Source organism: Haliaeetus leucocephalus, unplaced genomic scaffold (assembly GCF_000737465.1).
Source record: "Haliaeetus leucocephalus isolate CR32 unplaced genomic scaffold, Haliaeetus_leucocephalus-4.0 Scaffold384, whole genome shotgun sequence".
Classification (NCBI taxonomy): domain Eukaryota; kingdom Metazoa; phylum Chordata; class Aves; order Accipitriformes; family Accipitridae; genus Haliaeetus; species Haliaeetus leucocephalus.
The window spans coordinates 3,945,973-3,963,167 of record NW_010972820.1 but is presented as its reverse complement, the minus strand read 5'-3'; the positions used below and the strand labels follow the sequence as shown (position 1 = coordinate 3,963,167).

The window sequence follows — 17,195 nt, the reverse complement described above, 5'->3', positions numbered from 1 at the left end:
TCTGTGGACTGTGATTTTATTTTTTTTAAAAAAAAACACTTCATCTGAAAAGAAATAACAAAAATATTTTAGTCTGGCTAAATTATAGTCTTAGGTAACAATTCACAACAATGTAGTTTAGAGGTGGTTTTCATTCAGGGAAGAATGGCATTTTGGAAAGGTGATTTCTAGTTTTACTAAGCTGTTTCTTTTCCCCAACAGGGAAAGCAAGAGAGTAAAGCAGTGGCTCCTCGATTCCCCAAAGTTAAAGATGAAGGATGGTTTTTGATACTGGGAGAAGTCGATAAAAAAGAGCTCATCGCCCTGAAAAGAACTGGATATGTCAGAAATCGAAATACTGTTTCTGTTGCTTTTTATACTCCAGAAACTCCTGGAAAGTATGACAATTTGTAAATTAAGTTCTCTTAGTGATTATCTTTTCCAAGTAGTCAAGACCTAATTTCCACACTAACGATTTTGCTTTTTACATTTTAGGTGTATCTACACATTGTATCTCATGAGTGACAGCTATCTTGGTATGGACCAACAGTATGATATTTACCTGAACATTATACCAGCTAGTACTTCAGCACAAGTCACAACAGAGGTGTCTGATGCTATGTGTCACCTGGCTCTGAAGTAAGGTGAGCTGAAAAGTCCATTCAGAAGAACTGGTTTTGCAGCTAAAGACATCTGGTCATTCTGGACATCCAAAAATGCATTTGCCTTAGTGGAACCAACTTCAAACCTCAAGACAACTAGGAAATTGAAAGTGACTACTGTATTGACTCTAGTAACACAGAGTTAGCCACAGTGGCCTTACTCCTTTATGAAGATTTGTCTTTTCCTGTTTCATCTTTCTTCTTTCAGAGGTTATATTGTTAACTGAGTTTTGACACATCAAAATAAAAGACTAAAAGATATTGTAATTTGTGCAAATTTAGGGCTATAGTCTTAATTTTGGAAAGTGTTCTGTAGCCTACGTATTAATGTAGTTTAAATAGTCAACTTTTTTAATTTATAGGGAAAAATACAAAATTTGATCTAAGAAGTGCTGAAAATATTGATGGGTGTGTTATGTCACATTTAATAAAAATATGTCCATAAGAATGTTTTGTGTTAGATTTTTCAGTGTAAAATAGGATATATAGTAACAAAATCCTCCTCTTATGCATACTACATTTTGAAGGTGATAATCTAAAGGAAAAATGTCACAAATTTGTATTAATTATATATGCAGTAAATCTGGTTATAAAGGCATGCTAAATAGTATAAAATATTTCCAGTATAGCAATGATGCAATTTATATATAGATCATAATTAAAGTTTACCCTTCAGATGTATGTACATACATATATATTACATATTTACAATTACTTTAGTGGCTTTTTGCTGAATCTTGAAGGACTAAGGCATATAAAATCGGGTGTCCAGTTCTAGGTTTCAGTGCTAAAGTAGGCAGCTACATTCTGTAATAAGGGAGAGAGAGGCTACAAAAACAGGGTTTACAACAGACTGTTTGATGAGCAAGGAAGAGTTCTGCCAGATGATAGGTAGTGTCTAAGAGACACCCAGCTCAGTGATAGTACTATGGAGGCAATTCCACCTGCAAGACGTAAATCTGAAGGGAGAAGGTAGCAGCATCCTCCTTCTGCACAATACAGCAATGAGACTGTTTAAATCTCCACATCCTGAGGTCAGTCCTCTTCTCAGCCTTAAGGCGATTCAAGATGCTGAGCAAGCACTTGGAAGCAACATACTGCAAAAAACATCGTGCCTCTTCATTCCGATAGACTAGACCTTAAACTGAATATTAATATTTGAACTTGTTCAGCTTTGCATTTAGCTGATAAGCTTTGCCTCTCTGAGGGATCATTTTGCTATCACTTCCACTGTGTTTCACCAAATGAGAGAATACAGCAGAGTTGTTGCCTGGAAGCTTCCCAGAAAAAAAAAATTACACTGGTGGTGCTGCACCCACACAGAATCACAGACTGGTTGAGGTTGGAAGGGACCTCTGGATGTCATCTGGTCCAACCCCCCTCATCAAGCAGGGACACCTAAAGCTGGTTGCCCAGGACCATGTCCAGACAGCTTTTGAGTATCTCCAATGATGGAGACTCTACAACCTCTCTGGGCAACCTGTGCAAGTGTTTGGTCACCCTCATTGTAAAAAAAAAAAAAGTGTTTCCTGATGTTCAGAGGGACCTTCCTGTGCTTCAGTTTGTGCCCACTCTCTCTAGTCCTATCACCGGGCACCACTGAAAAGAGCCTGGCTCTGTCCTTGTTAACATCTTCCATTCGGATACTTATACACATTGATGAAATCTCCCTAAGCCTTCTGCAGGCTGAACAGTCCCAGCTTTCTCAGCCTTTCCTCATAGGAGAGACACCCCAGTGCCTTCATCTTCTTTGTGGCCCTTTGCCAAGACTCTCTCCAGTATGTCCATGTCTCTCATACTGGGCAGCCCCAAACCGGACACAGTACTCCAGGTGTGGCATCACTAGTGCTGACCACCTCCTGCAACCTGCTGGCAACACTACATTGCAGCAAAGAGAAGGCTGGCTGATTTCAAAGGGTCAGTAGTTAAACAATAATTTATTTTATATATATATCTGGCACCTCTAAACTGTGAGAAAAAAATTAATGAATTCTGTAGTTGAGTATTTTCAGAGATCTTCACATCACCTGATGATGTTAAAAATTTTATATTTTGTTATTATAGGTCAACTTTATTGCCTAAGAAAACAGGACTATAATAGAAAAAGTCATCAGTATATTAATGGCCTGCTAGCTGATACAACTGCCACCTTTGCCATTTAGACTATATCAATATAACTTGCTGGTGTGTCACACAGCAAACAAATTTTTTTCAAATTGGTAGGCAAAAGTTTGGTTATACACACATTTACTTAGTCTTACGCCTTTTTTTTTTTTTTTTAAAGAATTTTTTTTTTTTAAGAGAATTGTTTTCTCTAATCTCCAAATAAATTTTCACAGAAATTAAGCCCTTTCTTTGGCTGAAGCAATATATTGTCCCTCAACAATTTTAATTAATTAGGAAAAAGAGCTATGCCACAGTCAAACAACATACCAACATAGTGACGCTAGCTCTTGTTGCTTTGTAAATGCACATCACAAAATAGTCTAACTGCAGAGTAGCAGACAATAGCTTCAGTATTCTGTATTAATCAATCAAAGAGTGTCTGTAATGTCATTTGTACTTTGGTTTGGAAATATTGTATTTAATTTCCTAGCATGTTAATTGTTTTTAGAAATAGTTTGGTGACATTTCTAAATAACATATTTGAAACTTTTTTTTTTTTTACAAAAAGTATTGGATTCATGAAGACAAAGTTTGAAGTAATACAGAATGAATTTAAGCATATTGATTAGAATCAGTATTTATCTGAAAAATCCAAGAGAAGGAATTCCGATGCATTTGAAACAGCTGCTTAGAAGGAACAATCAATATGTTCAATCCAGTGATATCTAATGGTGGAAAGTGAGAATAGCTGTCTAACAAAAGTATGAAAATCAAACAAATGAGCAAATTAACAGCACATACAGAAATTCTTAATGTTAAATTTCTCATTCCAGTTTGCAAGCAGGTTGGGAGGGGGTTCCCCTACTCTGAGAGCAGCTGCAGTTAGTGCCTGCCTGCTCAGATATAATACTTCTTCCAAAAATTAAGAGCAACAAAAAAACATGCACATCTTGTGTATCAAGATGTATCTAAGTCCACCTATGTGACTTCGCCCTTTCCATCTTACCCTGTCCAAATCTGATAACAGCATCACAGCAGTACTTAGCAGGAGCTAGAGGAGGTTTGGGTATGTACAACCATCCCCCATCTCTTCTTAAGGAGCTCTTACAATGCAATCTGTTGTTCTAGAACCTTACTTAAGATTGTGGTTCTAGTCCAAGTACTGAATGTACCACAGTGGCACCATGAAGCCATCTTCACTACCGCAGGTCTTCCTCTTTTGTTGTAAATTGAATCTTTGGAGGCCCTCATTTCACCCAGATGAATTCAGGGTTTTATGCTGGTGACCCAAAATTCCTCTTCCTCATCATTAGTTTGCTTCTAGAGGCCATCTCTAGATGGCCATCCTGGAGGAAACTTCAGGAAGTCTCTCATCAACCTCCATCCTGGAGCCTAGTATAAGACTTGAACATTCACTGAACAGGCTGCATTTAAAGAAAGGTAAGTTCTGTAATTCCAATTTTCTAGTTCTGGGAGGTACTTATAAAGAGAATAAGGTATCCCGTGTGCATCTGCTCTTGCACATCACAGCTGGAATCCAAAGTCCTATGTTCCTCCCTCACTCAAGAAAAAAAGGCTGTGATATTTTTAAGACAGTCTGATGAACTGGTCCAACCAGCATCACTTCCCTACAAAGAGGCTTATTTCCTGCAGCCAGTTCTTAAATCATCACTCTCTTGTCTTGCTTCCACCCAGCCCATTTAAGGTAGACTTCCCTTTAGCTCCTTTCACTACCTGTAAACCCTACAATCAACACCTGTTCAGATACAGTTTTCCATATTAGTAGCAGCATATTATCATAGAAGGAATTTTTTTAAGCTTATCTCTCTATGATGTGATATGGACAGTATTCTAGCCTATGTAGTAAGTACTGAAGCAGGACAAAGTAAGGTTATACAAGGAAACCATATATATTTTTTCCACATCCTAAAGATCTCCATAAAAAAGTCTGAACTAATGCTAAGAGTAGAAAAAAAAGTCTGTATCATAATTCTGTAACCAGAAAGCCAAGCCATGGGCATAAAAGGAAGCCACCCATCCATCCAAGCATGTTTTACACCTCATATGAAATGGTAAATTTGTGCAAGTGATTTTTATACAAACTTTTTTTTTTAGTTTTAGGTATCCTTTCTTCCAGCTAAATTGCACACCTTTGGCCCTGATTTAGTTGCTTACATGCAAATATCCAGTGCCATTTAATATGCAATATCTCACCTGGCCTCCACTTTCAGCTCCAGAAGAATGTGCGCCATCTGCAGAGGGCTACCAGATGTGAAACATGATGCTGTTCTGTCACTCTCTGTGGATGCCCCATGTAACCTAAGGCATCTGAAATAGCACTAGGTATTTACACTCAGGTAATCAAATTGAGCCCTTATTACTTGCTTAGTCAGAGGCAAGCAATTCAGTTGCTTAACTGCATCTAATGCACTACAAAATCACCAAAGATATTTCAGTTGCCACTCCAGAAGACAGCAAGTCTTCCATAGGTCCTATGTCACTTCTGCTATCCCCGTGCAGATATGCCAATAAGATGGATACTTACCTACTCAAGCTTAATTAGCTAATCAAGCCCATGCTATTTTGTAAGTAAGTCAGAAGAACCTTAAGTGTTCAAAATTCTCTCTTCCAAGCTATTTTATGAGAAGGGAGAATTGTCCTGCTCCATGAGAAGAAGTATTTCTGACAAAAAGTTTGGATGCCATAGGATGCCCAGACAGATGTGAGCTACAAAAAGTGAGCAGGGCTGCTACTGAGAATGGTCCTTTGCTATTTACATACAATGCCTATTCCATTGGCTATGTTTGATTCCCACCCATCTTTTTAAAAACATATCTTGTTAAATGACGTCTTCTCAAAGCACACTGCAACTGCACTTCAGCAGGCTGTGCCAAGACTTACATCTGCACATTTGACACACATTTTTTCTGAAGTGATTTCCAAAAGCTCAGGAATGAACTAACCAAGTTTGTTATTAATGTCACACACTGGTAGCAGTAAGAGGTTAAGCTGCTTTCATGAAGTGTGTGTGAAGGGAACTTCTATATTAGAGGAACTTCTCTGGAAAGCAATTGTACTGCTTGTACTAAATGTGTAAATAATTCCTACAGACGATTCAATCTAGACAGAAGAAACAAGCTCTATAGAAAAGGATTCTCCACAGTGATTACACCATCCTGCAATTAAATGTTTACAATATGTCTTGTACTCAGATCTTCTAATGAGCTCCATACTGCATCAATGTGATTTGAATCTGGGACTCTCCAAGTCAGTAAGCCTGTCTTCTGCATCTCTGTTCCTAGAAAATCACAACCACCTTCTCTACTCAAATCTCTCCTCAGAAATAAAGAACATAAAAGCTTCACTAAGTCTCTGCATTAGGCTTCACTGCTTTCTTCCTCCAGCCTATCCTTGTCCTACTAAGACTCTCAATAAAAACATGCACCCAAAGTAGAAGGCTTGTGTCTCCCCATGCAGAAGGTCCATACACAGCAGAATTGGTGACATCTCATTGCGCAATGACAAAGATCAGACAGGTGAAAGACCAAGATGGAGATCTCTCTGAAAATAGCGTGACCACTGAGTGTGGGGGGTGTCTACATCTAGATTTTAGAAGAGAAATGAGAACTTGGGGGGGGGAGTAAATGAAGATATTGGCTATTGTTCATGTGCTAGAAAACCAATGGAGAAAAGAATGAAGTGTTCTGTGCTGAATATAAGATTCCCACTAATTGTAATGACAGCAGAGGAGAATTGGGCATTTTTGAAAAATCACGCTCTTGATAACATGATACATGTACAAATAGTTATAGGGCTATGCTATTAATTACTGGCAAGAAGAACAGTAGAAAAGGGAGTCTAGAAATATCACCACCTTTTTCTAACTACACTCTAAATCTCTACATAAATGTGATAAACAGCATTCTTCACACACTAGCAAATTTGCACCTTGGAATGGAAATAACTCAGTTTCTACCGCATAGTGCTAATGTGGGAAAATTAGGCTTACATACTTGACAGCGGTACTTTCTTCTAGCTAACAGGATAAAATTGTTTCAGATGCCAATAACACATGGTGAGTTCCCATTATGTATTTGTCAGCAAATCCAACTAATTAGGGACTAATTACTCATTGTAGTAGCTCAGTAATATCAGGTTCTGATAAACTGTCATCTTTGTAGCTGTGAAGATTCTGCAATTAAACCTTACTTTATTTTCTCAGATGATTGCAATGACTAAAGGGAGAGCTGGAAAAAACAGAGAAGATTCTGCCATGTCTATAAAAAGGCCCCTTCATTCAGCCACACCAAAGCAAGACTTATCCCTAATTTTTTTTTTTTCTATTTTGCCCTATCTAAAGTACAAGATATATAATATAATACAAGAGAGACTGCATAACTATTTAAAAGTTTACCCCAGTTACAGGATCTTGCTGTTTCCTTGGCATGGCTCTGCCCTGTCCCATCCCACCCCTGCCAACACAGTCTCTCATGTTATACTTGGACTAAGCTTTCTGGAATAGGACCTTTAGGGGAATTTCATTCTCTGTTTATAGGAAACATAGCACAGAGGAAGTCCTAATCCATGATTATGTCCCTGCAATCTGAGATCTACAAATAACCGCATAAGGCCCTACTTTGCTAAACTCAAAATATGATGCAACGTTACTCCAAGAATATATTAAGCAAATAAGACAGGTGCAAAATACGCAGCACAGTTAGCTGTATGATTAAGGCAAATGCCAGTTTAATTTTAGATTTTAATTTTAAGTGACTTGATTCAAAGAGGGAATGAGCTAGTCTGGGAAAAGATGGATGTGGAGATTTCTCAGTTCTCCTTGGTAATGAAATGCTCAGAACTGACCAAAGTGAAATAGTTATAGGCCATACCCACATGTGTGATGCACAAAGGCAGAACTTGCACTTGACTAGATGAGTATCTCACACATTTTTACTTGATTCCTACATGCAAACATTGACAATACTTTTCAGCCTCATCCTTGCAGATATTAGGAAAATACATGCTCTGCTCTTCTCAAGAGAACAAAGCCTCCATAGTTTATATACCATAGCATATGCATCACAAGGCAAACACTTCACACAACTTCACAAAGACCCCTTAGGAAAAGGTTTAGAAATTGCAAAGCACATTCGTAAAGGATTAAGACTTTGCTTTCACCCAGGTATACGTAGTTGCAGTGCCATCTTCTGCAATGCTACGCAGTAACTCAAAAGAAATCACAGCTAGGTAAAGTTTCTGAAACTTTTGCTAACAATTTTTGCTTCCTGTTGATAAAATAAACACAGACATGGTCACCCACAAATAATTATCTTTCATAAAAGATTTTTTTTGTTTCACATCAATATCTTGTAGCTAGACTGCAATAGCAGAGGACTTTCGCTAACAGTGCTGATGGTCCCCAGGTCTTGGCTTCACAGCATGTGACATACCCAAGGAGTGCTGTAATAGCTTTTTCATCCTGTTCAGTCTGGCCATGAACTTAAAACTTGGAGAAAACAGAAACAAACCTGCTCAACAGGTGTCTTTTTCTTGCAGCTATATTCATCATCTGATTACTGCATTCTCATCCCATAAGCCTACAAGACCTACAAAAATGGGTAACAGCTGACTCAACAATAGTTTTTTTGCTCCTAAAACTGTTTGACACTTCAAGCTGGAAGCACAAGAAAAGAGGAAATACCACCGTAACCCTGAAGACTTGACTTAGACATCCAATTTACAGAACACTTAGTTTTTCAGTGAGTTTCACTGGAAAATGGCTACCAACAGAGGGAGTTGGTAAAGTTGGGGGGTAAGAGAGAGAATGAAAGGAGCAGGGCAGGGGGATAGAATAAAATATTCTGGCTTCTACTCCAAGATAATAGTTTAAGTTGAAACAAAGACTTTCGTAGGATAAGGACTGTGTATCCTTTGGGAGAAAGCAGCTCAGAGTAAGACCATCATCCTATCAGGATGAAATTCTTTGATTTTACCTGTTCTAAGCATATGTAGAATTAATCAGTCTAAGCTCTAAACTATCCAGATTATGTAATTCTAAACGAATATACAAATGTGTTGTCTTTTTTTAAAAGTGACAGCTGGGTAAGAGACTGCTAAACCATTTTTTTTTCAAAAACATAACTAAATTATGAATTAAAGTAGTTGTAATGGTAAAAGGAATTCACTTAATCAATGAATTCATTTAGTCCAGCCCTATAGAGCCAAGAAATGCTACCAATCTCCTAGAATTATGTCCATTCATAAAGCCATGAGACAAAAAGCAATGACATTCAAACTCCTTAGGTGCTTAGGAGAAATGACATTTGGGTTATCCAAGCTGAATGAAGCATGTTCATGCAGTTACAATATAAAAGTTATGAGATAATGATTTTTATTTTGTTGATGTGTGCAAAGTGTTTGGGTTTTTTTTTCCTGTTTAGCTTTTTTGGGACAGAAAAGCAGGTTGTTGTGCATCATCTTTGGCACATAGATACGATCTGAACCTCCCTGGAAAACTGTCAAAGAATGTGCAATGACAGCTCTTCCCTTTTATTGCTGAAACCAAAATATCTGCATCAATGTTACTCTACACTCTGAGACCAGGAACACTCTGAGAAAGATTGACACCAGACATTTAGTTCATTTTCTGTCTGGTTTGCAGGAGGTGCTCAGTCAGATGCCAGCTCTGTGACTGCTGTGACTCCTAAGCTGACAGAGGCACCCGAGCTCCACTAGAGGATGTGAAAATTTACATCCACTCCTCTGCCCTACACATCCTACAGCAGAGGACAAGTATGTCGTCCTTCCAGGTCATGCTTCAGCTTCCTTCACCAGCAAAAGAGCGTGCCCAGAGAGATGCTCCAATGCACTGTTTTGGCAACAGGAACCTAAATTTCTATTCCAAACTTAAATGCACTTCAACTAAGCTGAGCCTTGTCCAAAATTTTCCCAGGACCAGGGTCCTCAGGGAATGCTGACCTTAAAGGATCAAAATCTTTAAGATATAGGGGTTTTTTAGAAATAAATGGTTCAGATGGATTGCTAGAATATTCTATTTTTTGTAAACATGAAATAAAAAATGAAAAATCTCACCAAAAAGATACTGACAAGAATGCCAAACACTTTGTTTCTTCATTTTAAAAACATGTAGTACCTTCCTATTTGTCTGAAAGTCTTGGGAAACAGCTGGATTAATTTAATTGAATCAGTGAAAATCTTTCGGGAAATATGGGTGCTGCTAAGGAAACAAACAGAACCTGGAAAGAAATCCCAATATTAAGTGACCAAAACATGCACTAAAGTTTCTTTTCTGTTGATGCATTGCCCTTTTGCTTCGAGACCGGAGGATGAAATGCATTCTTCACATATATTATTAGAAGATCGAATTTAGCTTCTGCTATTACTTTCAAAGGATTTGATGAATAGACAGTAGCATTAGTATTATCTAATCCTTCACTCAGACCTAGGACTTAAAGATTAACAGCTGCAGATTTTATAACATTTCTAATTCAGGGATAAATTGTATTTTCTTGAATTGGATGGGTAGGTAATATCCTAAAGTTATTTAATTCTTAGGAACCATTGACTTTACAGGAACAGACTAAGAACTCATGACCATGAAAAATTGCTAATCGAATGAAATTAGATGAAAAAAAATATCCCTAATGAGAAAAACAGGATAAGAATCCCATCTCCAAAGAGGGACAGAGCTTTGAGTCATGCAGACAGGGCTGCTGTGAGGCAACAGTCCTGTTTGGTTTTATTATACAATCTCATCTGCTTTCATTATGCCAAATATTTTGGCATGATGGCACAGCTTCCACAAAAACATACCTCTACTATTTACCTGGTGATTAGGACGCATTAGGGGAAACCATGGTCAGAAAAGGGAAGAAAGAACTGAAGGAAGGAATTTTGTATAGGAACAAATGGGTTAGTGGAATGCAGCTAATTTTTAAATAAAAAAGCACAAGTCTTATTTCTCATTGTGAAAGACAGCAAGCCTCCATTTTCACAGGAAGGTTCCAAGTAACATATCCTAAAAAGACAAGCACTTCTCCTGTTATCTTAGGCAAGGTACCAAATGTAAGTTACATTTCTGTGTTCCATCTTTGTGCTAGGCTTCCCTCTTCATATGCAGTTATCCAGTCTCATTTGAGATACCTAATTTTCCATATTCACCAGATAGGGGATTTTCAGCACCTCACATCTTGAATTCCACTCTGAGTGCATTTAGGTGTGAGATTCTTGCTATTTAAAAACACTTTCTTAGCTATAGCCCTAAAGAAGTGCATACTCTTCATTTTATAAACCACATATGCTCTCCTTTCCATTTTACACACCTATGCTTGTAGCTGTCATGTTACATCATACCAACTTGATGTTAGGGATAAGTAGTCTGCATTAAAAATTGGTCCATATCCTTACATTTGGAAGTATAGCATATGACATTAATAAAATATAGTCAGTAATGTCAACATTTCTCAGGGAAAGAAGAATAAACAGATTCATAGTAGAATGTTATTTGTATATATATAACCATATACGTAAATATTATAGTAACGTGAACACATTACTTATTAACATGAACATAACAAGCCATTGAGATTACCAGTTACTGTTGCCACCACTATTGAAGGAAGGCAATAACCCACTAAAACTAACATTCAGAAGAAAAATGTCACTTTGATCTTTTGGAAGAGCAAAGAGATTACTGATTGGAATCAGATCCCTGTCTATGTGTTAGGTTTATGCATAACTGGAGAAGACAATCTCTTTCGAAATTAACTTCCACTGCTCCATTTCTTTACTTATACCCCTTTATTTTCCTGCAATTAAAAAAGAAAAACAAAAAAAACAAAAAACCTTTGTCCATGATCATTATTTCATTCTTTTATCTGCCACTTATCTTTCCATGTAAGAATCCCTGTCCAGTTCAGATCACCAATGCAACATTGTTCTGCCATCTCTTCTCTAAATCACAAAACTTCAGGCTATGAGAAATGGCAATGTGATATGATGCAGTAATAAGGATAAATCAAGTAATTCCTTGTTTGAAATTTCTATTTTTCCTAATTCTTCTTTCTTTCCCATAGTTACGCTCGCTCTTCTACTTCAGCCCTTAACTCACCTCCATTTCCATTTCCCAATCTGTCTAGCTTTGCTTCTATTTTATTTATACCCCTCTTTCTCTTTTCTGTGGTCTACCTTCTTTTCTTTTGTAAATAAAAATAAACACATACACCTAAAGAAGTTAAAAAATTATTTTCTTACTACTGCTGCTACCCAGAGCACCTTTCTCTGGGCTTTCTGTATTTTCCATTGCCTTTTCCATTTCTATGCCTTTATCTTCAAACTGCATTCCAAAGACCGATTGTGGCCCCCCCCACCCCCCATCACCTTTGTTATGTGATCTGTTATAACCCTTCTTAGAGTAGTTTGGTTTTGATCCCAAGCACTAGTCACAAATATCTTTGTGGCAGATCAGGCTCTCCATTGACAGAGCTCCATGTCAGCATCTAATTGTGAGCTACAGTAAAAGATGAGCTAAACCAAGACTCATTTTCACATTTTTTATCCATCCGTTTAGTGCATTTGCTGAAGATTACTCCATGTTTTGAGTGATAAGCAATAACCAAGGCCTATCTTCTCCATATGGACAGGAAGAGGAAAAAAGCACTCCGTCCCTTGGGCAAAAAGTTAAACAGTGTTAGGCATCTTCAAGAGGTATCAATATGCAAATACCTATGCTATCAGTAACAACTAGTAGTAAGATTAGACTACCCCAGAGTCTTCCTCTTTCCTCAGAATCTCTCTCATTTTGGCCACCCTTCACTTGCACCTTAGAACACCATCTGTGATTGCACTTGTCCCCAGCCACACAAACACAAAACCAGGAGGTTTTCTGCAGCCACACTTTCTTTGTTCTTTCACTCATACTGAAGAGGAATGAGCAACACAAACCTGAGTCAGAAGAGATATATATTTTTTTTCAAGCCTAGACTATGCTCTTCTACCATCTGAGGCCCTCAAGCAACCAGATAAACAACAGCCGACTGAGAAACCAGCCAGGCCACAAAGTGTCTACAGAAAACTTCATCTCCAGGGTTAATTTCAGCTAATACTCTCTTGGTCATGAAGTACTACTGAAACTGTCATAGGCAAAGATTGCTTATCACATGACAGTTTAAGAAGAGATTCAATTTAGGTATAAAATAGCAAGTTCAAATATTCCACACTCAGACAGCAACAGTTGTCAGGCCCCACACGTGCACTAGATTGGATCATGACACAGAAGGATATAAATCCACATTCTTCAGATCATAAATCAGTCAAACAGGCTGACTGAATCCAGACAGGACACCCATAGGACTGGGTTATTCTCCAGCTGCCCATGACGAGATTCCCCTGGTGCATTCAGCACTGTGAGAACCAAGATACTGGTCTGATTCAGTTGGATCCTCTTGTGTTATGTTTCAAACTGTTGAATATTAATATCTCATGATGTTAAAAAATTTGCGGTTCCAGTGTTCTGACCCTATACAATTCTTCCCTTGACAGATCAACACATTTCTCAGCAAATGTTTTATTTCTGAAATAATTCAAAAAAAATTAATTACATTCATTTGAAAACAGCTTGCCTAAGCACACATTTGAAGCAGACATACTCCTTTCACTTCATGCTAATTCTTGGATCAATATTAAAAAAAAAAAAAACCAAAAACACACCCCCCACCCTATGGTTTTTTGCTTTCAAATGAGGGGAAAACCCTATAAGAAGATCAGATCTGGGGTACAAGATAACACAGACAATTTCCAACATAAATGCTAGTTATTAGGTGTCATGTAGAGTCAGGAGTTGCCATGGAATCCATTTGCTTCTAAACCAGCTCCTCCTGCTGGAATACTTTCTCATTATTATTTCTTTCAGTAGCACAAAAGGAGCTGGCTATAGAAGAAATGTTATTTTAGGGTAAAGTTTCTACTTTGTCTGCAATCAGACATGAAATTAAAATCTAAATTTAAAGCTATATTTCTGTCCAAATGTAAAGCTACACTACTGTGGTCAGAAGAACGAAATCATTGTAGACTTTTTATAGATTCAGTAAAGCAGAGAAAACAAATTATAGCTTTAGTCTTCCTTTCAGCTGTCTTCCCATGAGTGAAAATAAATGTCATATCTGATGCCTACTGTTTACATTTTTGCTACATTATTCTCCCATTATGCTTAACTTTTAACATTTTCATACTAGTTACTCTATGCAACAGTAGCCTCATTACCAGTCTAATTACTAATGTCCCAGTATACAGAACAGTGTGTGCATGCTGGACACTGGGTTTATTAGGCCAATGAACTCACTTGTTGTGATGTCAGTTTCAATAGATGGATTCTAGAAGAAAAAACGCGATCATGCCTTCAAACTCTTGACACGCCGTTTATTGGGTTTCAATTCTTTTGTGTACAATGTGCTGCAGTAAGACTGGAGGACAATACTGGAAAGTAACCAGCAATATTAGAAAACTATGTCAGTGATTTGCAGCTTGGCATGTTAATACTTATTATTAATATTATTGTTTATTATAGACATTGACTAGCATTGCATCTGGAAGCCCTAAACAGAAATAGGATCCTATTGTGATCAACACTGTATGGAGATAAACACAGCCCTTGCCTCCAAGAGCTTGTATTGTATGGTGCTAGCCTTGTAAACTGATCTGGGTACATAGATTCTTGTGCCCCTGTGGAGTCCCCCAGCCCTCCAAGGTGGTCAGAGCTTCCTGTGTAACCCTCCTACATGGAGAAGTGGCAAGCAAGTTTCGGGTGCAGGGAGCTTGAGCCTTTCTAATCCGTTCCTTTCCTGCCTTTTAGCAGTTGAACTACGCCAAAGCTTGAGCAAGTCCACCATCTTACCAAACTTCTGAGCCTGATTTACATCTCTCCAACTCAAAAATTTTGCTCCTACCAGGAAATCAGAAGAAGCTCTGTGCCATGCAACACCCTTCCCTCTCCAGCCCTGTATTTTCTAATGTCCTGTAACTGCAGGTACACTCCTGCACCCATGGAGAGGTCTGTGGTACCTCCCAGGAAGCTCCCCAGAGTGCAACAGCTTCTGGGACAGGCACTACCATTGGAAAAGCAAAAAAAGCACAGACAAGCAGGCTAGAGACAGAGAATCCTTTGCACTGGAGGGAAGGCAGAAGGGTTATTGAAGCCCTACAATGAATAGAAGCAGCCCAGCATCAGTAAACAGTGAAGGCTAGGCTGTGGGGACAGGACAGGGAACCACAAGCCAAGTGTGGCAGCCAGGCCGTTAGGGCAGAGGCCTCGCTAGCCAGGGCCCACCCCATACTACCTGAGCAAGGAGAGCAGGGCTGGCACAGGGATGGCAGCCAGGTTCAGGACAGAGTCCAGGTCATCAGGCAAGTCCATAGCGGCAAGGCAGGTCCAAGGTCAAGCCAGGAAGTCAGTCTGTGGATCGGGGTCCATATCAACAGGGTCCCTAGTGAGGTACAGATATAGCTGCAGTGTTTGCTGATAGAGCCAGGAACCCCTACAGCCTGGCTCAGGCAAGCACTGAGGGCAGAGGGTGTGGGTGGAGCTGCCAGGTGAGGCTGGTCAGGGCAATTAAGGCTTATTAGTGCACTCAGGGATCTGACACCCACAGTCTTCTCTTCTCTTGCCGGTGTGGCTGCTCTGACAAGTGGTTGAGTTGAGCCATGCACCAGGAGCATTTTGTGTTGAAGCCAAAATTAAAACCAGACTCCGATACATCCTAAGGTTTTAGCACATTTCAAAAATGTGGCATTAACATCACCAAGCTAATGCCAGACCAAAGAAATGACAACTCCTTGTTCATCTACCAGCTAAATCTGACAGGAATTACACAGAGCAAGTGAGCCCTGGAGCTTCCTCCTTCCAGCTGCAAGTAGTGGACACTCCTCAGGAGAGGCACTGCAGGGAAATTGTCCTTTTAATAGGCTCTAGCTTCAGCTGGTTACATCCAGCTGCCGCATTATGTAAACGGAGTCCCACCATCAGTGAATAATAGTCAGAATTCAGGGTTTAGAGAAAACATCTCAACAGTGAGGCAAAACCTAAATAAAAAAATACTAATTGCGGGCATATGCCAAGCCTTGGGAAACACCCCCACCCCTCAGCAACAGATTTAGCATAGTCTGAAATAGGTTAAAACTGGATGCAGTCTTACAAGTCTGGTGCTGTTTCCCTGTGCCCCCTTCCAATGTAAGCAACTGATGCCACAGTGTTTTCCTCAGAGACATTATCTCCTCCACATCACTTCTGAAGAAAACAGTTACAAACTCAGTTCATACTGCAGTTGCAATAAAGCATCTATTCACCACGTGGGGAATGCAGAGGAGAGTAGTGACAGGCTTGCAGAGCACCCAAATAATTGAGAAACTGTTAAGCGACAGGGGGGTTGCTCCCAGCTTAGTGCGCAATGCTTGTAAATGTAATTAGACTTGTAACCAAACAGGTATGAGGCTAAAACAAGTAAAGCTCCTACTAAAATCTATGCAGGGAATGTTTCCCACCTTGCCTTATGACAAAACTACAAGCATCCTGATGATTATGATACTCACCAAGTGCAATGGGCACCAGCTCTGGAGCTGTCAGGCAGCCTCACACCCTGCATCCCTCCTTTTTGGTTTGAGCAAGCCTATTCTCTGAGGTGATGGGAGGCCAAAGGCAGAGTTTCAGAGCAGCAGAGGGGGGCAGTTCCTCTTGCTATTGATTTCATCTGAAACGGCATGTGTTATTTCAAAGCGAAATGTGTCCTCGAAACAGGTTAAGCTACTTTTCTCCACTGAAACAAAGCAGTGATACAAGTCTATTTGTGACCTCTCAATTATCAGGTTGATAGTAAGAACAGACTGTGGAACGGATCCCACTATTTTAAGCATTATTCTTTGGGGTGCTGAAATTTAAACAGGCTTCTGCTGACAGATTTTCCCCTGACTAATGAAATAACTTCTTTGCTAATGAAAGCCAGGCCTTGGGAAAGGAGATTTCAGTGATAGTGAGGGGTCGGAGGAAGCCCGATGCAGCTCCAGCTCCACTAGCATACGTGAGTAAGCGCAGATCTCACGCTGTACCTGAGGCCTGGAGGAGACCACCCTCCCGAGGAGGTTCCCCCCACCGTGAGGTGGCTTGCCTGGCGCTGGCCTGTACCAGGGCGAAGCCCCCAGAAGGACGCTCTCGGTTTGGGACAGGGAAAGTGAAATCCAACCTAGCAAGCCAAAGCGAATAAAATAACTTAAAAGGGATGTTTCCTCCCCATCGCCCCTTGCAAGTCTCAGACCCCCTTTCTTGTAGGGGCGAGGAGGGCAGGTCCGACCCCAGGCAGCTGAACGTACAAAACGGGGAGGGGGCGAACACCGGCGGCCGGCGTCGTGTGGGCCCCTCTCCCTGCCTCGTTACCCGCCCCC

At 39.6% G+C, this 17,195-nt stretch overlaps 1 protein-coding gene across 4 annotated transcripts in view; it reads left to right on the top strand.

Annotated features, from left to right (window-relative positions):
- The window catches only part of ASCC3 (activating signal cointegrator 1 complex subunit 3), a 260,015-nt gene extending 259,016 nt beyond the window's left edge, over positions 1–999 (top strand). For 3 of the 4 annotated variants that reach the window (XM_010573373.1, XM_010573372.1, XM_010573375.1), the window contains 2 exons: positions 202–377; positions 475–999. In XM_010573373.1, coding sequence (XP_010571675.1) covers positions 202–377; positions 475–622 — 324 coding nt within the window. In that variant the 3' untranslated portion in view covers positions 623–999. Of the gene's footprint in view, positions 1–201; positions 378–474 lie in introns of those variants that run through there. The other variant, XR_774729.1, reaches the window with a different exon arrangement.
- Positions 1,000–17,195: the final 16,196 nt, after the last annotated feature.